We start from the raw sequence: 24,218 nt of genomic DNA on the forward strand, positions 1-24,218 counted from the left end.
CAGGAGAATGTAAGGAGTCTGAATGGACTTGGGGACAGAGGTGGAGGGCCATGGAGCTCCTCTGGTATGAAGCAGCCACTGAATAGGTCTCCCTTGCCTGTGGCTCCCAAGTCTGGGAGGACAAGTCACAGGAAGGGAAGGGAGGTGCCCACAGCTATTTCCAAATGTCACCTGACTCTACCTTAATGGGCTGCGAGTTCAGGTCTCTGTCCCCAGACTCCACAGCAGGGAGTGGGGACATGCAAATTTCCCGAGCATCAACTTGATGGTACTCTCAGAAAAACAGGTAGGGAAAGAACTCAGGAACTAGGACTTCATAACCCTCAGTCACACGTACTTTTTTGTTTGTTTGTTTGTCGAGACAGGGTTTCTCTGTGTAGCCCTGACTGTCCAGGAACTCACTCTGTAGACCAAGCTTGCCTTGAACACAAAGATCTGCCTGCCTTCCAAGTTCTGAGATTAAAGGTGTGCATTGCTCTCTACCCCTCCCCACTCTATCTATCTATCTATCTATCTATCTATCTATCTATCTATCTATCTATCTATTTTTTGGTTAGGTGCTGGAGAGATGGCTCAGTGGTTAAGAGCACTTGCTGCTCTTCTTTGAGGACCTGAGTTCAATTCCCAGCAACCACACGGTGGCTCACAACCATCTGTAAGTCCAGATCTGGGGGATGTGATGCCCTCTATAGCAATCATACACACATGGTGTGGTTTTTGTTTTTTTTTTTCCTTTTTTTTCAGTTGCTTCTCCTCCCCCCCCTCCTTCCTTCCCTCCTTCCTTCCTTCTTTCCTTCCTTCCTTCTTCCATTCCTCCCTCCCTCTCTCCCTCCCTCCCTCCCTCTTTTGGAGACAGAGTTCCTTACTGAGCCTGGAGCTCATCGCTTTGGCTAGACTGGCTGGCTAGTGAGTACCAGCGATGCTCCTGCCTCTGCCTCCCTAGAGCCAGGACTCCCTGTGCCTGGCTTTTCACTGGGGGGGGGGGAGGGGGGAATCCAAACTCAGGAACTCAAGCACTGTGTTGTCTGAACTGACTCCCCAGCCTCCTCTGCACATTCCTTCACTCCCAGAAGTCTCTAGTTTTACATAGCCTTATGCATATGCAAATTAACATCCAACATAGCTTGACTTGCTTCAAAATTATCGCTATGTAAGAATGTACTTGTATGATTGCATGCATGCATATTATGTGATATAAAACACACACGAGAAATGTAACTGGATGCGAATTAGAAGGAAGATGGGGATTTCTCCTACACATCCCGTGGCCATCGTGAGCACCATACTATGGAGACCCATTGCTGACTTCAAAATGGCTTCAGCTTGCAAAGTGTCACATCTGCCAAACTGGTGTTAGGAGAAGCAACGGGTGTGTGAGTGTGTGTGTGTGTGCATGTGTGTGTGTTGAACTGCTTTTTCTCCACTTTCTGCCAGCTGCCTCATTGGCTTTCTTGTGCCAACCATACAGCACACAGTGCCTTCTGGGACCCTCAGCCACTACAGGCATTCGTCACCACGCTGTCCATGTTACCAAGCAGCAGATGGACCATGAGGGAAGAGATGTTGATGACTCTGGTCCTAACCACCAAAACTTAAGTCAAAAGGGACAGGAATGTCTTAGGCTGCACCATGCGCACTCGTAAAGATGGTTTGTTGAAACAAGCCAGTTACAAAAAGGCCACATAGGCCAGGGGTGCACCTGTCCTCCCAGCATTTAGGAGGCCAAGGCAGGAAGATTGAGAGTTCAAGGCCAGCTGTTTAAAAAAAAAAAAGAAAAAAGGCAGCAGCTGGAGAGTTGGCTCTGTGGCTTGGTGGCTCGGTGGCTAAGAGAACTTGCTGTTCAATTCCCAGCACTCACATGGACTCTCATCACCTCCTTGGGCACCAGGCATGAGTGTGGTACACAGATGTACACACAGGCAAAACACATATACATAAAATAATAAAAATAAATCTAAAAAAAACCAAAACCAGCTGAAGATGCATCTCAGTTGGCAAGGGGCTTGTCTAACATGCACATAGCCCCTGGGCTCAGTCCCCAGCACTGCCTAACTGGGGTGGGCTGTGGTCCCAGCACTCAGGAGGTGCCTGTGGGAGGATCAGAAGTTCAAGGTGGCAACAGAGGGACTTCAAGGTCAGCCTAGGCTACCAGAGACCCCATCTCCACACAAAGAACCACATTACTGCATTTATAGAATTTATAAGATTCACAAAGGTGCATTTATACACAGAAGAAAGGCTAGTGGTTGCCTGGGGCTAAGAAGAGGGGAGATGGGAGCCACCAGCACTGATTCCAGGGTTTATTTTGGGGGTGAAAATGTTCTAGGATTAGAGTGTGCAAGCCTGTGGCTATAGTAAAGTCCCTACAGAGGCTTACCTTGAGTAGAGGAACCGTGTGGCATAGGAAATCTATTTCGATAAAGCTGTTTTAAGAAGGAGACCAGCTGGGCAGTGGTGGCACATGCCTTTAATCCCAGCACTTGGGAGGCACAGGCAGGCAGATTTCTGAGTTCAAGGCCAGGCTGGTCTACAGAGTGAGTTCCAGGACAGCCAGGGCTATACAGAGAAACCCTGTCATAAAAAAAAAACAAAAACAAAACAAAACAAAACAAAACAAAATGCCAGCCAGTGACAGATATTCTTGTGGTTTGGGGGCCCTGTCCCCAAGGTGGGACTGGGGGAAGAACACATGTGGGCACCTCTGCCTGTGTCAGCTTGCCTTCCTCCCAACCTTTGTGTACTTTCATTGTCTGTTGTGTAGTGTTGTGTGAAGGAGAGTCACCAGATGGCCAGGGGGCTAACAGGAAATGGCACTGTCCTGCTCTGTCGGGCATCGGGTGACATAGCATCCATGCCTCAGTCTGGGGGCCACCTTCCCACTCACCATCCATCCCATTAAAGTAAAGAAAATCTGTCTGCTATGACTCCATTCCTGCCCTCTGCGAGTGCTGCTGGACAGCACAGGGGTTGCTCTGAGGTGACCTCTGACCTCACCTATCTCACCCTGGGTCCTTCCTCTTCCTGTTGTGTCACTGCCCACACTCACATGGCTCTCTCTTGACCGTGCCTGCTAACTTCTATATTGCTACAGACAGCCCTCTGAGTCCTCCACTTTGGACTTCAGTTCTGGACACTTGTCTGTAGCCAGAGCCTACAGCCCCAGAAGCCCCAGCAGCCCCATGATCCCCATGGTCCAGACACTGCTTACCAAGCAGGGCCACCAGGAGGAGAATCACAACGATGCTGTTGGCGTTCCTCTCCTTGTAGAAGTAGAGCAGCAGGCAGAACAGGACGATCGCCACCAGCTGTGGGGACATCAGTGATCACCAAGCTTTTAGTAGGGAATTCAGTGTGTGTCCCCTGGCCCAACCAAGCCCCGAGTGTGTGTGGCTGAGTAGGGAAAGAAGGCATCTGTTGGGCCCAGTGGCTCACTTAGGATGGAGGGTGTGGTAGGAGGGTTGAGAGTTCAAGACTGGCCAGGACTGCATGGTGAGTTCAAGGCTGGCCTGGGTAACTTAGGTCTCAGAATAAGAAAGTAAAAAGCGGTTTTGGGCAGACAAAAGGCAGAGCACTTTTTTTTCTTTTTTCTTTTCTTTTTTTTTTTTTTTAAGATTTATTTATTAGTATACATAAGTACACTGTAGCTGTCTTCAGATGTGCCAGAAGAGGGCATCAGATCTCATTATGGGTGGTTGTGAGCCACCATGTGGTTGTGGGATTTGAACTCAGGACCTTCGGAAGAGCAGTCAAGTGCTCCTATCTGCTGAGCCATCTCACCAGCCCGCAGAGCACTTTTTAGGGACTTTTTAGGACAGGCCCTGGGCTCTATATCTAGCACCAAAAAAAATCAAACCATTGAAAAACCAAAAAAAAAAAAAAAAAAAAAAAAAAAATCATACCAAACCAACAAAAAAAGCAAAATGCTACCCCAGAATGAGACACTCACTCCAGGAGCCATGTGGTCAAGTAACAAGTGTACATTCTGTGTCACCAAGCCTCAGCTAGGCACAGCTCCCAAAGTAGACAGAGGAAGGCAACAGCTGGGCGTGGTGGCCCATGCCCCATCCCTGGGACTTGGGAGGCTGGTGGCCCATGTCCCATCGCTGGGACTTGGGAGGATTTTGAGTTGCAGGCTAGCCTGGGCTATGTGGTGAGACTGAGTGAGACTGGGAGAGTCAGGCGGTCATTGCATCTGTCTCTAAATTGCTTATGGGACCATGGGGAAGTCTAAACGTCCCCAAACCTCTGGGGCATCCTCTGCACAGCAGAGGTAACTCCATTTACAGAGCACCAGGCAGTGCTATGCTGGGTGAACTCTCCCCACAGGCGAGACACCAGGCTTGGCATGGCTACTATGCAAACTCCTTACACCAACATAGTATTATGAGGTGGGGAGCATTACGTCCCACCTGGCCAATGACTTGAACCTGGGCAACTTGTCTAAGGGTCCGTATTCTTTCCTAGTGACCATGCTGTATGGGGCTGGAAGCCTAAAGCCTCACATGGCCAAGCTGCTTCAGCAACAGAAACTTCCTAGTAGCTGATTCAAAGCTTGCGTTTGAGAAGGCCTACCTGCCTATCGTCAGCCTCCTGCCCTTTCTAACCCCCTTCAGGGCCTAGATGCCTGGCTGTATCTCCTCTAAGGTCTGGAGTCAAACCCAGCACCCAGCAATGATAAGGCAGCAAACTGTAACAATGGCTCAGCTCCCTTGCCAGCCCCAAACCCATACTAAAGTCTACTTATTCCTAAAACTGACGGGAGAACACCGGCAAACAAGTATTCCAAGGTGAGAGATTTTAACTGGAGGCCATTAACTCCAGGTCTTCCATGTCTGCAGGGTCCTCTCTCAGTTCCAGTGGCTGTGTCTTACCTAGCTGTCGAGGGTCTTTGTCAGTCTGCAAGCTAGCCTCGTGTTAGGGAGGAGTCATGCAGGATTCCACATGATTACTGGTAAATACCCAATCAGGTATACACAGACGACGCAGACTGACACAGTAACATTCCCAAGGCTGCGTGTGTGTGTGTGTGTGTGTGTGTGTGTGTGTGTGTGTGTGTGTAACTCCTCAGTTCTTACCTGTTGCCTAAAATAACTCTTTGTGCCTCACCAGTGAGGCAGGTGGAACAAGACCTAAGGGCCAGCCTGGGATACACAGCGAGTTTAAGGGTAGCCTGGGCAACTTAGTAAGCTCCTGGTTTAAAATGTAAGAAGTAACAAAGTGGGCCAGGGGTATAGCTCACCAGGAAAACCTGCCTAGCGTATGTGAATCCCTAGGATTCATGTCTAGTACCACCAAAAAAAAAAAAAAAAGATAAAATTAGTGCACGTTGGCAAAACTTTGGATCTAGAAAGACAAAGCAGAACTAAAACATACATCATAATCATAATTTCATCTCCCAGAGACAACTACCCAGAATTTCTGTTCTGCTCCCTGCCCTTCACAGATACAGGTTGTACATACACCTTCACAGCCTTCTGAATACCCAAGGCTGGCAGACGTGGCACCAGCATGCCATGGGAACCAAGCATGTCCTTGTAAGCTCAGTGGTCACACCGTGCCTCGGTGATCCCAACCGCTGGTCCCCTCCCGGGGACCAACCGCTGGGACCTGACTCCTGTCCAAGCAAAAGGATGTCACCGTCACTTACCATGTACAGGAGAAACGGCCAGCTCACAAGGTGCCTGGCGATGTTCTCGCCTGTCATCTTCTCATGACTGTTGGGTGCAAATGTCACTAGCAGGTAGGTGCCCACGATGGCCAAGCCGCAGCCAACAAAGGACAAGACATAGCGTCCTGTGCGGAAGCAGGGAGAATTGGTCAGAGCCTCGGGCATGGCTCAGGTGCATCGGAGAGGTCTTAGCAAGTCAGGGCAGTTTTTGCCTGTGTGCTGGCTACTTTTAGGTCAACTTGACACAAGCTAGAGTCATCTGAAGTGGGGGAACCTCAATTGAGAAATGCCTCAGTAGGATCTGTCTGTTGGCAGACTTGTAGGCATTTTCTTAATTGCAGATTGATGGGGAGGGCCTAGCCCACTGTGGGTGGGGCTTGTGGTTCTATAAGACAGCAGGGCTGTAAGCAGCACTAATGAGTCCTGGTGCCTTCAGAGATGAGAGGGAATTAGATCCCCTGGAACTGGAGTTATAGACAGTTGTGATCCACCATGTGGGTGCCAGGGATTGAATCCAGGTCCTCTGCAAGAACACCAAGTGCTCTTAACCACTGAGCATTTTGTCCAGGTCCCCTTAATGTATGTGTGTTTTACAGATTGTTCTCTTACTTGATTTGAATCATTTTACAAAAACTTTTAAAACTTTATTTTGTGTGTGTGTTTTGCCTATACAGAGTTACAGATGGTTGTGAGCTGTCACATGGGTGCTTAAAACCAACCCCAGGTCCTCTGCAAGAGCAGCCAGTGCTCTTAACCACTGAGCCATCCCTCCAGCCCGTTATTTTAAGATTTATTTTTATTTATGTGAATGTGTGTGTATTTGTATGCTGCCTTTGTGAAGTCACAGATATGTGATATCATGCCTGGAGCGTTTTTATAATGCTATTGGGGGAGGTACATCAGAGCCTCTTCACACATGCGCATCATGAACTTTGTGCACATTCATTCCCTTAAATGCCATTCTAAAAACCTTAACTAAACCAGCTGTGTGGCACACACCTTTAATTCCAGCACTTGGGAGGCAGAGGAAGGAGGATCTCTGAGTTCGAGACCAGCCTGGTCTACAGAGTGAGTTCCAGGACAGCCAGGGCTATACAGGAAAAAATAAAAAAAAACTGTCATGGAAAACTAACTAACCAACCAACTAAACCCAAACCAAAAACCAAACCAAACCTTAACAAAACTCTGATGAAGGTCGCATGTGCTCATTCACACAGGAAGTGCTAGAGGGAGTCTTGAAGTGAGCAGGGGTACCACACCCATATCCCCAGCACCCAAGTCAGGAAAGGAGACATCAGGAGTGTCCCAGTTCCCACAGCCTGCCACAGGGTAGCATGGCCCCTGAGCAGTGACACTGCTCACTGAGGTTTGAGTGACACTGAGGGTGTCAACTGCTTTGGCTTTTTGTTGTTGTTGTTTTTGGTGTTTTGGTTTTTTTTTTTTTTTTTTTTCGAGACAGGGTTTCTCTGTATAGCCCTGGTTTTCCTGGAACTCACTCTGTAGACCAGGCTGGCCTCAAACTCAGAAATCTGCCTGCCTGTGCCTCCCAAGTGCTGGGATTAAAGGCATGCGCCATCACTGCCTGGCTGTTTTGGCTTTCGGTAGACATGGACCTGTGGGGTCTCTTTGGGTCACTCAGCAGGTGTTTGTGAGGCCCATCTGTGTCCTGTGCCAACTGGGTTCATTCACTCTTGCCTGCCTAGCAGTGGGCCATGTGACAGCGACTGTTCTGCTGGGCCCTGTCTGCAGCCTTGGGTTGTATAGACTATGCCCCAACCATAAAGTTATTTCATTGCTACTTCATATTGTAATATTGCTATTGTTATGAATTGTGCTGTAAACAACTGACATGCAGGCTAACTGATATGTGACCTCTGTGAAAAGGTCATTTGACCCCACAGGTTGAGAACCCCAGTGTAAGGGTTCTGTTTGTGTTCTTGGTTACTCTTATGGTATACTCTTAATGTCTTGTAGCCATTCTGGGGGCGGGTGGGGACTAAGTTCACCTTTAGGTTTTCCAGTACTGGGAGTGGAACCAGAACCTTGAGCACTGGGCAAGCTCTCCCACTGAGCCCAAGCCCCTGCACGGTGGTTCTTATGTGCATTTGAGAGGGAAGTTCCAACCTAGAATCCCTCTGTGGGCAAGCTAAGAAGGAAATAAAACTCCTAAAGCAAACAAAGGGTAACTTTTAAGAGGGACTTTGTCCCTTTCCAACCTCTATTTAACCTGCTCTTAAGGATCACCTTTAGGGCTATTGTTAGTCTGCCCTGAGGCCTCCTGGGGACCATCAATGGGACCCAGGACAGAGTGGAGGCTAAGAGACCTATGTTTCTTCCCTGGTGGCCTATCATACTCCAATGGGGAAGGTCCAGCTCAGACTTGGCCAGCTGTGGGCTAGCACACACTGCACTCACGTTAGACTACGGTCTCCTGAGAGCAGTGCTCCAGGCCCTACTGACACCCCCATGACACAGTGTGACTGGTGTCCAGTGGAGGGACCTCGATTGACACTAAAGCCCCTTGATCTACGGAGTCCATGTTTCTCAGTTGGTCAGGATTATCTATAAACAAATTAAACATGGGACTTCCATCTTTTTCCTCCCTTCTGTCCTTCTAAATGGTTTGAGACAATACTTCTGGGTCAATACCTTGACTCTGTAAACCCAGATGATACCTTGGGGCTTGGGGACCAGGCCCAGGTCTAACTGAGCGGAGGGATATTTTGAGGGACTATGATCAGGTTTCCTGGGCTGCGAGCTCAAACTCAGCCTTATCTGTAATGAACTAAAGGTTTCTGGCTTCTAGGTTTGACTCTTGTGGATTTAAAACTCGATCTCTCCAGCCCCTGGGTTTTTCTAAGTCTCCAACAACAAAGTCCCAAGCTGTATAGACTGCAGGAATGAAGGAAGGGTAATTTTCTACTGGGCCACAGACAATTCTGATGGGTAGCTGGGCTTGGGTTATTTAATGTTAACATCCCAGGAGTATGGAACCCAGAGGGGAGCAGGTATCAGAGCATCTTTCCATGGCGGGGGTGGGGATGGAGGAGGTGGAAGGGGGAGGGGAGGGGCTCCATCAGAGACTTACTCACAAAGTCCTTAGGTTTCCATTTTTCCTTGATGAATATGATTCCGATGATGGCGCTTGCTGGAAAAAGCCAAACAGAGGCGTGAGGCTGTTGCCAGGCAGAGGGCGCCTCTTACCTACACTCTCCCCGTGGCTCATTTCCACACAGCCTCTTACACATGTTCCGCATGCTCCCCAGAGACCTTTAGAGCTTGCTCTCCTTCAGCCTCAGACTCTCCATCTGGGAGTGGGGACCTTCTAGAGCCTTCTGTGGCATCTCTCATAAGCCAGGGCCCTGGGCCGAGAGGGCCCACTGTCGCGAGAGGTAACTTACATGTGTGACTTTGGACATGCTCACCCTGAGAGGTGGGCACCACTGTTAAGTCTTCTTTGGTAAATGGGGATACTGAGGCAAAAGGGGTGAAGCTGGTATGAAAAGGCAAGATTTGAAATCAGGATCGTGGGGGCCAGAGCCTTTCTTCTTCTACTACTGTATCCTCCCTCTCCCATGATGCTCGGCCCTCCCTGACTACTGCAGAGTCACAGCTTTAAGCTCCTGTGATCATCGTACTGGGCAGGCCTGGCAGCCACTGTGAATGACTTCATTACTAGCCCAGCTCTGCCTCTGCTGGCTGGGTGACCTTGGGGAAGTCAGCTTTGCCTCTGCCGGCTGGGTGACCCTGGGGAAGTCACCTCACTAGTGACAGCCTTCTAAGAGAACGTGTTCTGGGTCCGGCTGCATCATATTCTGCCACACACTCAGGAGGCCACTGGTGGAGGTCGCTGTTGACCGGATGCGCCTACACCGTGCAGCTCAGCAAACTCTGAGAGAAGGGGCCTTCTCTCCAGTCTTATTGACTACGCCCATGGCCACCTTCCTCTCTACTTCTCTTCCCACCTCAGAACAGTCCACAGACCCTACTGAAAACTCCTTCTCTGACTTATAGGATAATAACTGCAAATCATTTATCACACAGTAAATGCTCAATATGAAACAATTCTTGTTATTGAACGGTGACAGAAAACTCACAGGTGGCCAGCGGATGAGCCGTTGTATTAAATTTATTTCTCACTGCGTAGTCTCTGTAGCCCAAAGAACACCTTAAAATCCAGTGGCTGACTGTCGCCCCCTCCCCCAATCTTGGCACAATTTACCCTACTTACCTATTTATCTTGTCAATGGGGCTCAAAACCAGGGCCTGGTACCAACCAGGCCCTCATCTCTGGCCTCTACGTTTGAAGGATTTGGTTACTTATTTGAAAGCAAAGACTCTGATCACTTATGCCTCACTGTGAATGAAGTCCCTGAGGGGTCTTTGGAGACCCCAAGCAGCGGGCAGAAGGGAGACAAGGATGTAATTCTATCAGTGGGGCTGGGTGGAGCCCTGAATGCAGGAAGCAATCCAGAGAACCACCAAGGAAGGTGGGGATTGCCAAAGGACTTGCCTTAATTAGAGACATTCAAAGCACCTTAGAAAAAGACACTGGGCTGGGCGGAGGTGGCGCACGCCTTTAATCCCAGCACTTGGGAGGCAGAGGCAGGTGGATTTCTGAGTTTGAGGCCAGTCTGGTCTACAGAGTGAGTTCCAGGACAGCCAGGGCTACTCAGAGAAACCCTGTCTCGAAAAACCAAACCAAACAAACAAAAAACCCAAACCAAAAAAAAAAAAAAAAAAAAAAAAAGGGAGGCTCTTCTAATAGCAATTTGGAAATCCAATTGAATTGCCCACTTTGCTAATTTCTTATCATTGGTAGTGACTGCCTACAGAGCAGAGAATTCTGAGCTCCCAGCTAGGCTGGCTAGAAGGAGAGCTGTAATTGATTAATGATGTCTTCCCTGAGCCCAGGAGGGGCAGTTACCACCATGTGTCATACACAGCCCCATTTAAGGAGAACTAAAACACCAAGATTCTTTGCTATCCTGTGAGCAGGAGACAGTCAGGCTGACCTCAAACTCACAAAGACCTACCTGTCTCTGCCTCCCAAGTGCTGGGATTAAAGGTGGGCACTGCAATGGCTGGCCCGGAGAATAGTTTTTTAATGTGAGTGCTCTGAGCCTCGTTCATGGTGGCACTTGGGCCACCCAGAGCATGGGTTCTAGGTGATGAGAAGGTTGGGGCTTACCTATCACGGAGACGGCACTGAGGGGCACGATGAGCGACAGTGGAGCAAAGGCGTAGGAGGCGAACACGCCCAGTTCCCCCAGTAGCAGCAGGAGCAGCCCCAGCCACCATGTCTTGGTCTTGAAGTAGGCCCGTGGGTCCTTGGAGCCTGCTAGGCGGATGTGGCAGTATTTCTACAAGGCCAAGAAGGAATGCAATTTGACCGGAGGTTTTGAGAAAAGGAAAGGCTCTGGTGAAGGAATCCAAGCTGACACTCCACCTTTAAAAACCATTTACGTGGGTCTGAGTGGGATTTGGGGGACATGTGGGTTGGACCCTGACATGGAGATTTAGTCACATGTATGTGGATATGTATGCACATATGTGTACAGGGTCCATGTTCATAGGTATGTGGGTGTGTACATACATGTGTATGTGTGTGTGAGTTTGTGTGTGAGTGGGGGGGGGCGGTCCTCATGTCTGTAAGGCAAGGACTTTACCTAGTAAGCTATCTCTCCTGTCTCTGTCTCTGTCTCTCTGTCTTTCTGTCTCTCTCTCCTGCCTCTGTCTCTGTCTCTTTCTCTCCTGTCTCATAGCCCAAGGAGATCTTGAGATTTCAATCCTTGGGGGGTCATAGGGATGGCTCAGCGCACAATGTTGCTGTTACAGAGAACCTGTGTTTCCTTCCCAGCACCCATGTGGTGGCGTATAAACCACCTGTAACTCTAGTTCCAGGAGATACAGTTCCCTCTCCTGACATCCACAGACACCAGGCATCCACATGGTACACAGACAGACAAACACTCACATGATGCACAAAAATAAAATAAAGAAATCTGGAAAAGAGAAAAGAAATGACAATCTACCCTCGCCCCCTTAGTGAATGCTGGGATTCCAGGCCGTGACTGGTTAGAAACCGACATCCCTAAGGCACTCCCAGGAGAACTGCAGTCTAGGTCTAAGGTCCCTGCTTTGGCTGGGCCCTTGGGTTGACCTCCTCCTGGCTGCCACCCCCAGCAATCCCTGCCTGTGGATGCTCAGGGGGCCACACCCTCCTGCAGATGGTGGGTGGCGGCTCCTGCTGGCTGGGTTTGTGGATAACAGGGAGTCCGCCCTCTTAGAGTCGGTGAGAGGCTCGAGCACAGACTCATGTTCTTTTCTTCTGGAAATATGAACTTAGGACGCAGAAACTGAGACCGTAACTAAAGAAGACAGAAAGAAGGTCTTGGGGGCTATGGTTCAGGGAGACTGACTCTTCCACAGCATGCTGCTGAGAACAGGACAGCCCTCTGCCTGACCCAGATGTAGGCAGCTCATGGCTCTTAGAAGCAGGGGATGCCTGGTGCATTATGGGATTTCTCGGGGTCAGCAGTGCCAGCTCTATGATTCGGCTTCCCAGAAGCAGCACCTGAGACCTGGGAAGTATATGTGGGAGATGATTCCAGATGGTATAAGTGAGGAAGGGGGAGGGGAGGCAGGCAGGCAGGCAGGCAGGCAGGCTAATGAATGTGGGCTATGTTGATGAGACTTAGTTCTTAAGGCTCAGAGAACCTCTGAGAAATCTAATAGAGATCATTTACCAACTGACTTCTCTTGCCACCTACCACAGTGGCCACCAGCATGGGGACATGCCTGTCTCCTGGGACACAGCTGGATCAATTCCCTGGACCTCAGGGGAAGCTCTTCAAGCTGCCAGCTTGCTCCACAGCACAGATGTGATCACTATCAGGCTAGGGGCAGTGGAGGCTCTACAGTAACTGCTGCAGCCTCCCTGCCTGAGACTTGAAGCATGAACTGTTCGAGAATCAGAGCTGAAGGTGATGGCACCATGACGGTCCCAGCAGCAGGAGGCTTACTGCAGTATGGGCCAAGACCAGGGCCTGTCATTAGGGTACCATGCCACAGCTTATAGAGAGAATCTCTTATGTACTGTGTGGAAGCATCACCTGTCAATAAAAAGCCGATGGCCTATTAGCTGAGGCAGGAAATAGAAGGTGGGACATCCAGCAGAGAGAGAGGGAGAGGATTCTGGGAAAGAGTCAAGAGCAGGAGGATTCACCACATGGACTCTGAGGGAGTTGGACGTGTGAAACTAGGAGAGGTAACCAGCCATGCGGCAGACGTAGAATAAACGGGTTATATAAGTTATGAGCTAGTTGGGGAATGAGACAAAGCTTAAGGGCTAGGCATTTATTCATAAATAATTAAGTCTCACAGTTGTTATTTTGGGAACTGGATGCAGGTAGAAAATTCCAAACCTACAACTTGAGAGACGGGGCTGGGCAGGGGAGAGGGCATTGTAAGTCTGGTGTCTGCTGTGTGAGCATGTGACTTGAGTCTGGATCCCACCGTCCATGTAAAAAGCCAGGCATGGCAGGAGGTGCCTGTGATCCCACACTAGGGCCACAGAAACAGAAAGTGCTTCTTGCTCTCACTGAGCTCCAGGTTCAGCGAGAGACCTTGTCTCAGAAAAATTAGGTGGGGCAGGAGAGGCGACGCAGCGGCTAAGGGTTAGTGCCACTTGCCAGAGGATCCAAGTTAGGGTCTCACCATCCACACCAGGTACTGCACAAAACTCCAGCTCCAGGGTAATTGGATGCTTCTGTAGGCACCTGGGCTCATGTGCACACACCCATTCTCTGACACATATAGCTCAAAGTAGAACAAGTCTTACAGAGGAAAGAAGGTGGCAAGCAATTGAGAAAGGTGCCCACCATCGATCTCTGGCTTCCAGTGGGTGCAGGTGCACACACCTGCACACATATGTGCGCACACACATGCATATGCCTCACATGTGCACATAGAAGGAACACTGGGGCTTCTGACCTATGGGAGCCTGGTGGGGAGGGGGAGGGGGAATAGACAGAGACTGTGGAGAGATTCAGGGTGTAGACAGCAGACCTGGCTCACCAGCTGCTCCTCTGCCTGGGACAGCCCTGGCTGGCATCTGAGACTCACCTGCAGGTTAAGGGCAATGCTGACCACCAGGTGCCCAAAAATGGCCAAGAGTGCTCCGATCAAGTTTTCCTAGAAGGAAACAGAACAGACGTGAGTAGCACTTAAGGGGTCCTAGGACGTATGTGATATCCAACAGTTTACCCCCAAACAAAACTGAACAAGGTCCACACTTCCCATCCTTGCTTCTACTGAACCTGGACTGTTGCTACCTAGAGGTCAGCCAGCTAGCTACCTTACAGATTCGCAGGGCAGGGTGCTGTCCTGAGTTGGCTACATTTAGAAAGAACCATCTTTGGTTGTCCCTGCCTTGGTAACCGGAGCAGACTTAAACTGACCCCGCTGGCCCCTGAGATCCGTTGATCGGCTGCCATCTTGTACAGAAAGGCAATATGTAGACACCAGTGTGGATGAGGGAAACTAGGGCTGGGACGTCTTGCCAGGGGAGCCTTATCATCCCCTGTCATCAAGAGCCTCGAAACTAACAATCTGCCAGCATGCATATATATATATATATATATATATATATATATATATATATATATAAATTTGTTGTTGTTGTTCTTTTTTGTTTGTTTTTCAAGACAGGGTTTCTCTGTATAGCCCTGGCTGTCCTGGACCTCACTTTGTAGACCAGGCTGACCTCAAACTCAGAAATCCGCCTGCCTCTGCCTCCCGAGTGCTGGGATTAAGGGCGTGCGCCACCACGCCTAGCTCCAGCCAGCATGTATTTATTATGGAATAATTGGGAAACACAGGGTACAAAGATAGCAATAAGAGCAGGTGTGCCGGCCATGGCTGTGAGTCCAGCACTTAGGAGGCAGAGGCAGGCAGAAGATGAGTTCAAGGTCAGCCTCTGAGCTTATCTCAGAAAACAAAACCCTGGGTCTGGAGAGATGGCTTCGTGGTTAAGTGTGCATATTGTTCTCCCAGGGGACCTGAGTTCACTTTCTAGCCTCTGTGGGAGGCAGCTCACAATTGCCAGTTGCCCTAGCTCCGGGAGACGTGAAGCCTCTGCCCTACCCCCAACAGTGCTCATGTGCCCAGCGTACTGTGAACATATTTCTGTCTTAGGCACAGTGAACTCATCATTTTGAAAAGGTCAGCAGGTACCCTGCCAACCCAAGCTACAGTCTCAACCCAGGTGACCATTTAAAATTTTTATCTATATTTGTGCACATGAATGTTTTCTGTGAATGTGTATGTATGTGCACCACGCGCATGCCTAGTGCCTGCATAGGTGGGGATGGAAGGGTGGGGGAGGGGAGTGGGAAGTGGGGGTGGGTGGGCACCAGGTCCCCAAGAACTCGAGTTCTAGACAGTCCTCTGCGAGAACAACACGTGTTCTTAACTGCTGAGCCATCTTCCCAGTCCCCCATCTGACTATTTTGACCGAGCAAACATGGTTGTTCCATGTGGTTCGCCTTGTGACTGAACCGCTGTTACTTGCAGATAGACCATGTCATCCTTTGATGCCTTGTTGACAGAAACAACAGGGCTGCTGAGAGGCCCCTGCTTTATGCCAAGTGGAAGTTAAGAGCTAAGAAGGGGAAAGCCTCCCGCCACACAGACAAGCCCACGCCGCTGTCAGGAAGGGCCGATGAGAAGGTTCTGAGTGGGAGAACCAGAGAACTCACAAGGCCCAACCAGAACCAGCATGAGCACTGGATCACCTCGCAGTTAGGGATTCCGGGAGTCAAGGCTCAGTCACAGGGGGCTCACACGTGACAGCAGGGCCTCCCCACACAACCCGAGGAGAGCTGGGCCTGGTGGGGGACCCACCTGTGATCTCAGCACTGGGGAAGTGAGCCACACCTTCTCTTTAGGGACACAGCGAGTTCAAGACAGACCAGCTTGGGCTACATAGCAAGACCTTATCTTTTTTTTTTTTTTTTTTTTAAAGAGATGTATTTATTGTATGTTTGTGAGTACACCATCATTGTCTTCAGACACACCAGAAGAGGGCATCAGATCTCATTACAGATGGTTGTTAGCCACCATGTGGGTGCTGGGATTTGAACTCAGGACCTCTGGAAGTGCAGTCAGTGCTCCTAACCGCTGAGCCATCTCTCCAGCCCCGCAAGACCTTATCTTAAAGAAAAAAATAAACCCCCACGGGGCTGGAGAGATGGCTCAGTGGTTCTTAGGGCCCTTATAGAGGACTCTGCTTCCAGGGATTCAACAACTCTTTGAGGACTCTTAAGTACATGTGATATATATATATATATATATATATATATATATATATATATATATACATACACACACACACACACACATGCACTCACACGTACATACACACCAAAATAAAAAAACAAAACAAAAACACCAAACCAAACCAACCCCCCTAAACTAACCAGACAGCAAACGCCCCCAAACAGCCCTAAGGGATGGTACTCCACTGAATTTCTCAGCACCAGAGCTGGAAGCCCACGGCAGATTAAGTACAGATAGGAAGGTCCAAACAGAAGCGTGACTTCTGGCCTTCTGATGACAGTGCTGGCTAACATGGTCTCCGGGTTCTCTGAGGAGTTTGTTCAGAAGGTAAGAAGTGACCTGGGGTGGGGCACTGTGTAAGCACTCCTCCGTGCTGACGTTTGCTCTGCAAAGCCATTTACCCAGCACATTAATCTTCACATTTAATAGCCGGTTCCAGATAGACACGGTGAATAACAGCAGACACCACTCACGCCCTCGGATCTGAGTGTCTCCAAGGGCCTCATCAGCGCTAATTATGCCCCCGAACCTTTGTGAAGTAGTGCATGGACTAGTTTTATGAACATTTAAAGTCATGGACTGCTGCCACCACCCAGGGGTTACACGGTTTGAACACACATCCACCAGCTGCCCTCAGGGCTTAGCATGGGGCATTCAGAGCCAACAAGGATCCGGCCTGAAGTTCCTCTTCCAACCCCAGAGCCTGACGACTCATGTGGCATAAGCTAGGAGTCCCGGTCATCTATTCTGTGAGGCCTCTGGGCCAGAGTGTCCTCAGAGTGAAACTTGGAAGGCTATCATTTGGGCAGAGACAGCAGGATTTCAAACTGTTTCCTATCACAGCTTCGAGCTCCTGGGAACCTCACTATCAGGGAGACAGAGAGCAGAGAGGCTGGTTCCAGCCAGTGCTATGGTTTGTCTTTGCATCTTTTTATTTTTAAAAAAAAAATTTTTTAAGACAATGTCTCCTGCCGGGCAGTAGTGGCGCACGCCTTTAATCCCAGCACTCGGGAGGTACAGGCAGGCAGATTTCTGAGTTTGAGGCTAGCCTGGTCTACAGAGTGAGTTCCAAGACAGCCAGGGCTATACAGAGAAACCCTGTCTCAGAAAAAAACAAAACAAAAACAAAAGGCAATGTCTCCTGTAGACCAGGCTAGCCTCCAACTCATTATGTAGCTGAGGATATCTTCAAATTCCTGGTCCTCCTGCCTATACTCCCGAGTAGGCTACCAAGCCTGTGAGCTTCTACCGCTCGCCATTCCTGTCGTCCTTACTAGCAATGTCTCCAGGCAATCCCTTCTGAAGCTGAGATTTTCTAAACCAAAATGGATTTTGGTTTGTTTGGGTTTTTTTTGCCCCTATGACTCTGAAAGAAAATGAAGTGTTTCTGGGAAGTTGCTGCAGGTTAGAGGTGGACCCTGTCTGTGTGTGTAGATTATTGGCACCCAAGTGAGTCAGAGCCACACACATGCCAGTGCCAAGGTCCCCCTCAGGTCTGGTCCCACCAGCATCCGTTTAAATACCACCATCATCACAGTCATCTCTTGATGGTTAAACTGACCTCCCACAATGCTTTGGGCTGTGTTCAAGGCTGAGACAGAGCTTGATTTGTCTGGTAGTCAGCTGGAACTGGAGACCATCATGAACTCTACCCCTTCATGTGACAGAGACAGAAACTGAGGCACTGAAAGAGAGGGCCTGACTTGTCTAAGATCAGCTGTGCCGATGAAGCCGAGCTGCTCTCCTGATCTTCACGAGGGCGCTCTGCCCGTCACCCATCCTCCCTCCAAAGAGCTGTAAACAGGTAAGGTGCAGCCTTGCATCCTGGCTGGCTCCAGGTGGTTGGCACTCCAAGGAGTGAAGTCCCGCCAACCAGGTTCTGCCATGCCTGCAATTTGGCTTCAAGCCACCTCCCTGACACTGTCTTTAACAGGCGAGGCATTCCCTGCCTTGTGACAGCCATGCCCGCACCCGTGGCAGGAACAGGAGCCTAGCAGACTGCCTGGGACAATACAAGTAGCACAAAATGGTGGCCTGGACCCTGGACACCGGCAACGAGTAGATACCAATTCTGTCTTTGTGACTGTATAGACTGTGGGGACTCAGGCAAGTTCAAGGACTTCTCTGCTAGTTTCCTTATAAGTAAAAGGATGTTATCACAGACTCTACGCTCTGGCCTTTTGGGAGGCTTAGTACAATCCCTGCTCCACAGTCAACACTCAACACACACCAGCTGCTATTATGACGCCCGTGGCATTGATTGTTAATTGACTATGGGTAAAGGATCTGTATGTCCCTGCTGGCAACAGGTGATGAGGGAGCTGGGTAGACAGGAGGCAAAACGGGAGACTCATGTGGCTTGGGGTTCCTCATTCTGCGCATCCTGCCATCCCCCTAATTACCCTACAGGGTGGATGCTAGCCTCACCTGTGGGGAGAGCCTATGAGTTTCCCGGGCTTTAATTCAAGATATACCAAAGCTGGGACTTAAGCCGGCCTGTCTGAGTCCAAAGTCTGAGGTCTCGGCACTCTGCTCTGCCATCTCTCTAATGTAGTCCTCCCTCCCTTCCTCCTCCTTCCTTCCCTCCCTCCTGTCCTCCCCCTCCCTCCTTTCCTTTCCTTCCCTTCCCTCCCCTCCCCTTCCCTTCTTCCGTTCCATTCCGTTCCGTTCCGTTCCCTTCCCTTCCCTCCCCTTCCCTTCTTCCCTTACCTTCTTCCCTTCCCTTCCCTTCCCTCCCCTCCCCTTCCCTTCTTCCCTTCCCTTCCCTTCCCTTCCCTTCCCTTCCCTTCCCTTCCGTTTCCTTCCTTTCTTTTTTTTTTTTTTTTTTTTTTTCGATTTTTTGAGACAGGGTTTTTCTGTGTAGCCCTGGATGTCTTGGAACTCACTCTGTAGACCAGGCTGGCCTTGAACTCAGAAATCCGCCTGCCTCTGCCTCCCAAGTGCTGGGATTAAAGGTGTGACTGGCTTGCTTTGCTTGCTTGCTTGCTTCCTTCCTTCCTTTCTCTCTCTCTCTCTTTCTTTCTTTCTTTCTTCCTTTCTTTCTTTCAATATGGGGACCGAGTCTCACTATGTAGACCAGGTTGGCCTGGAACTTGCAGAAACCCATCTGCCTCTGTTTCCCAAGTCCTGGGATTAAGGGCGTGTGTCACTTTTTTCTCTTAATGACAGGTCCCCGTGGAGACCTAGCTTCTCCACTTCTCTCCTGGACCCCAGGGAATGTGCATCCCTTTTACCTGCAGGGCTGCCCTAGTTGATAGTCTGACTCACCTGAGGCTGCTCTAGAAACCATACCCTCCAGGACTCTAGCCTAGGTCTGCTGGATCAGGATTTGCAAAGGGAGAGCAAGGGGTGGGGGTGGGGGTGGGGGTAGAGGCTGCAGGCAGAAAGCTGTATTCAAGGCTGAGACAGAGCTCCCAGATATATCTGGTAGTCAGCTGGAACTGGGGACCATTACAAAACCCTTCATGAGACAGAGACAGAAGCAGGCACTGAAAGAGAGGGCCTGACTTGTCTAAGATCAGCTGTGCCAATGAAACTGAGCTGCTCTCCTGATCTTCATGTAGGTGTTCTGCCCGTCACCCACTCTCCCTCTAAGAAGAACGCAGTGGCCACGAGGGGAAGTGGACAATCACAGGCTTCCGTGAAAAGAAGATTAAAGAGCAGGAAGAGCCACCTTGGCTTTGAGATAGACCCAACTCTGCACAGGAGCTTTCTAGGTGGGCTGGAACCAGCGGGGAGAGCGACAGCCAGTCCTCGCTTTGTCTACCTACAGTGAGCCCAACTCCAGGCGGACGTTCATGACGCTCATACACGTGTATCAGCGTCCCCCGTGGGATGGAATTAAAATGAATACAGTCCTTTCGCTCTCCTTGTGCCTCTCTGCCTAGCACCTTCTTTGGCCTACAGGGTGACAGGGCCCTCAGGAGTATGTTGAAGCAGAGAGGACACTGGCTGAGAAACCATGATGCCAGTGAGGAGGTACCACTTAATCTCTTGCTTCAGTTTCCTCATCCCCAAAGTGGGGAGGGAGATGCTGTTGCCAGGCACCCATTGAAACCTAGATGTTGTAACTGGGTCACCGTTCCAAGCTTCATATGGCTGAACTCATTTGCCCCTCCTGTCAGGAGGCAGGCATTACTGTACCCCGTTTTATAGATGATGAAGAAGAAAGGGCACAGTTTTAGTGCTGCTGAGAAGACGGCCTGGAAGAATACACGGGAAGGACCCAGCACAGCACGGAACAGAACGGAAGCTTGACACGTGTTACTCGTCATGGTTATTATCACCACTCAGAGCTAACGCTAGTCACGGTTTTTCCTGTCAATGTGCCACATGATCTCAAGTATGTCACTCCCCGCCATTCGGCTCCACTTCCCCAACCCATAAGGCCTGGGTGTTAGACTGGATGATCTCTAAATCTCTTCTGGCCCACGGTGTTATCAGTCTTGACTATGAGGGCTACCTTAACATTGTTATTATTTAACTTTATGTGTCTATGTGTGCACCTGAGTCTGTGTTTGTGCACTACATGGATGCGGTGCCTGAGAAGGTCAGGAGAGGAGCTGGATCCCTTGGGTACCAAGAATGGAACTTGAGTCCTCTGTAAGAGCAGTAGGTACTCTTAACCACTGAGCCATCTTTCCAGCCCCTGTGATGGTTCTTTTTCACTGTCAGCTCGGCACAACCTGGGAAGAGTCTCAATGAAGGATTGTCGAGATCTGATTGGCCTGCAGGCTTGTCTGTGAAGACTGCGTTATGTTAATTGATGCAGGAAGAGCCGCCCACTGTGGGCGGCACCATCCCTTAGATCTGGGTCCTAGAGAAGCAGAGAAAGCAAGCTGAGCACTAACCCTCAACCATTCTTCGTTTTCTGACCCTGATTACGAAGGCCACATGAGCAGTTCCCTCTCTTGACACTGTTATTTCCCTGCTAGAATGGGTTGTAACCTGGAAATAGGAATTTCTCCCCTATCATAGGGAATGGAAATGAAACTAAGAAGTTAACTAATTCAAGAAAACAAACAAGTTTTAAAACGGGTTCCAGTCTCTATATGCTTCATTAGGAACACCAAAGTTTGATAGTAAAACCTTTTACCTATTCATAGAGAACAATCTAAAACTCATCCGAGGAAATATTCAGAGATGAGTACCAGACCTGGTACTCAGTCACGTTCACAGTTCATCCCACACTCAAAGCAACCAGACAACAGGGAATCTGCCATGCAAATTCCTGCAGAGCAAGTCAACAAGTGCCTGGGCAGGTGGCCATTCTAGAAGTGCTTTGGGGGCAGCAATCCACTGTCAGCGCCATGGGGGAGTAGCCCACCAGGACGGAGATCAGAAACAACCAAGGTCCAAAACCTTCCGAAAAAACATGCCGCCAAATCTTAAATATTAAAACAAAAACAAAAGACATGGCAGACGGAGACATGAACAGAGAGGCTCTTCAGCTAAAACCCAAACCTAAACTGGAGAGATGGCTCAGTGGTTCAGGGTACGCACTGCCCTTACAGAGGTCCTGGGTTCGATTCCCAACACCCACATGCTGGCTCACAACCATCTGTAACTCCAGATCCAGAAGAAACACCTTCTGATGCCCTTGGGAACGGGGCACAGAAAGACACACACATAAAATAAAACAAAGCTCATGTCTCCTAACTGGACGGGTCCTCCCTTATAACTCTGCATTTCAGATGTGTCTCTGCCTCTCTGTGTTTTAAACATCTGTATTTATTTGGTTAATGTTATTTCAGTGTGTGTGTGTATGTGTGTGTGAGACAGAGAGAGAGAGAGAAGAGGGCCTAGAGGACAACTTCTCCATCTTATTTATTGAAGCAGGATTTCGTTTTGTTTTGTTTTGTCTGAATTCAGAGCTGACAGATCTGGCCAGTCTGCCCACCCAGCTTGCTACAGGGATTCCCTTGTGTCTACCTCCCATGTGCTGGGACTATAGGCAGCCTCCTAGAATTACTTGGCATGTATGTAGGTGTTGTGGATCCAGACCCGGGTCCTCACCCTTGTCTGTCGAGCACTTCGCCAGCTGAGCTATCTCCCTGGCCCTATTTTTATCTGTTTGAATGAGCATCTCTTTTCTTGTGTTGCCGTGTTGTCCCGTGTCTGTGGAGGACCTTTCTGTTTCTGCTCGTGATGGCCATACAGACCCTGGGCACAGTGGTTAGGCCATTCAGCTCTTGTGTCCCTTTTGTTAGAAAACCATAAAATCCCCAAAGGAAAGTGAGGTGCTTGCCTTGTAGGAGAAGGAGCCCTCGCTGCTGCTCAGGCTCGTGGAGGTGGCGCCGCTGGTGGGTGGGAGTGGCTGCAGCTGCAGACCTGCACTGTGGGCTCCGTCCATGGCTGTCTAGCGGGACATCCTGCCGGGCCAGGCTGGGCGCTGGAGCTGCTGCTAGGCAGGGTGTGAACTGGAAGCCATGTCTCCCGGTGTTCTCCTCCTTCCAGCAGCCGCCTCGCTCCCTTCCTCAGCCAAAGGAGTCCTCTGATCTCTTTTGGTTGATTTACATACAGCCTTCCCGGAGAAGGAAGCGGTGTCTCTCCTCCAAGCAGATGGGTGAGGGTGTGTCTTCTGACTCTGGCCAAGCTCTGGGTGGTGGAGACACACATAAAAAATGCATGGACATGAGACTCGGCTTCACTGCTCGAGAAAGCTCTTCCCACAAAGTACGACTGGCCACAGGAAAGGAGACCCTGACAGCATGATTACCAAGCTTCTGACCCCCTTAATAAACAGATCTTTCTAAAACTCTACTCTTGGCTCTTAGACATCCCATTCCCTCTTCTCCCCTTCCTCCCCCAACTCCCGCTCCCCCCCCCCCCCGATTTAAACTCCTATTTCACCCATCAGCTTGAGGACAAGATAATGGGCCACCGACATCTGCTTCTCCTTGTCTCTGAAATCAATGAATCAATAGATCCCACGGCCATCAGGTTGGCAGCACCTGCTTACAAGCCCAGCACTCAGGGGAGGCTGTCACAGGACCCCAGGATAGCCTGGGCTACATAATGAGATCTTGTCTTAGAGCAAACCAAACCAACAGTAACAATGATGAACAACCACACCAAACCAAATCACGGGTGTTTCAACTTAGGAAGGAAAGACTATGAGGAAAATCCTCCACGGGGCAGGGGCGCTGTACTGGGAGGTGGGGCCTGATGCCCGGGTCAGCTTGGCTCTGGGTGATTCAGCATCTCATCTGTAAATTGTGGCTTTGAGCTGAAGCAGGGATAAAGATCACCCTGTTAGCTTAACTGGACTGCTGTTTTCAGTGTTTCTCACACTTGTCTCCCAAACAGAGAAGAGAAAATCCAAGAGCTCACAGTGGAAACCCTAACACTGTATTAAAAGGTTCTATCCAGCCTTATGCTTTCAAATATATATATATATATTATACATATTATATATAATATATATTATATATATATATATATACACACACACACAGAATAACCCCACACAAAGCACCAAACAAAAATCATATGAATTTATATTCTATTCTATTGTGCAAACTGTTTACTATACTTCACGTTGTAGTTGTTAATGTGTTATCGTCACGTATGTGAGTGTCTGAGGGTCGTCGTGTGTTTGTGGAGGTGGTGGCAGTCAGTCCTCTCCTCCCGCAGTGGGTTCCAGGGATTGAACTCAGGCTTCCAGCCTTGCCTGACAGCTGTCTTCGCCTGCTGAGCCATCCCGATGGCCTCTTGACATGTTTTGGATTGCTTCTGATCTGACATGTGCTACCTTGTGTACCTCAGCCAGGTTACCCCCAGCTTTTAAGCCAGTTTCCTTAGCTGTAAAACGTGACTCATGTTTCTGTGCCACGGGCTGCGCGGAAATCCGATGGGATGTGGTGTGCTAAGGTGCACAGAAGACAGCTTGGTGGAGCCAGTTCCTTCCATCCTACATAGTGGTCCTGGGGATTGAACTCAACTCATTAAGCTTAACCGCAACTACCCTGACCCACTAAGCCATCTTGTGGGCCCACTCCCCAGTGTAACCCTATAGGGTTCATTCATACATCTATGCTCTTAGCTCCCAGGCATCTACCCAAGAAAGAGTTGAGGGCCTAGGTTTTAAAAACCTGCGCATCACATAGTTTCTAGTTCCCTCTACCTCCTGTTCCACACCTAGGAAAAGCAACAGCATGCACTGATGTCACAAGACAGACAGGCACAGACACCAAATGCCAGCTTAGTA

General features: G+C 49.6%; 1 protein-coding gene across 8 annotated transcripts in view; it reads right to left on the reverse strand.

Annotated features, from left to right (window-relative positions):
• The window catches only part of Nipal3 (NIPA-like domain containing 3), a 52,168-nt gene that overhangs the window by 25,872 nt on the left and 2,078 nt on the right, over positions 1–24,218 (reverse strand). For 7 of the 8 annotated variants that reach the window (XR_003955032.1, XM_006539230.4, NM_001347220.1 and 4 more), the window contains exons 2-7: positions 22,257–22,606; positions 13,796–13,864; positions 10,860–11,031; positions 8,757–8,816; positions 5,648–5,793; positions 3,209–3,305 (exon numbers count right to left, since the gene is read on the reverse strand). Coding sequence is in view for 7 of the 8 variants with exons in the window: in XM_006539230.4 (XP_006539293.1) it covers positions 3,209–3,305; positions 5,648–5,793; positions 8,757–8,816; positions 10,860–11,031; positions 13,796–13,864; positions 22,257–22,361 (649 nt within the window). In the remaining variant the exon portion in view is untranslated. The remainder of the gene's footprint in view (positions 1–3,208; positions 3,306–5,647; positions 5,794–8,756; positions 8,817–10,859; positions 11,032–13,795; positions 13,865–22,256; positions 22,607–24,218) is intronic. The other variant, XM_030253855.1, reaches the window with a different exon arrangement.

The sequence above is a fragment of the Mus musculus genome, chromosome 4 (genome assembly GCF_000001635.26).
Source record: "Mus musculus strain C57BL/6J chromosome 4, GRCm38.p6 C57BL/6J".
Lineage (NCBI taxonomy): Eukaryota > Metazoa > Chordata > Mammalia > Rodentia > Muridae > Mus > Mus musculus.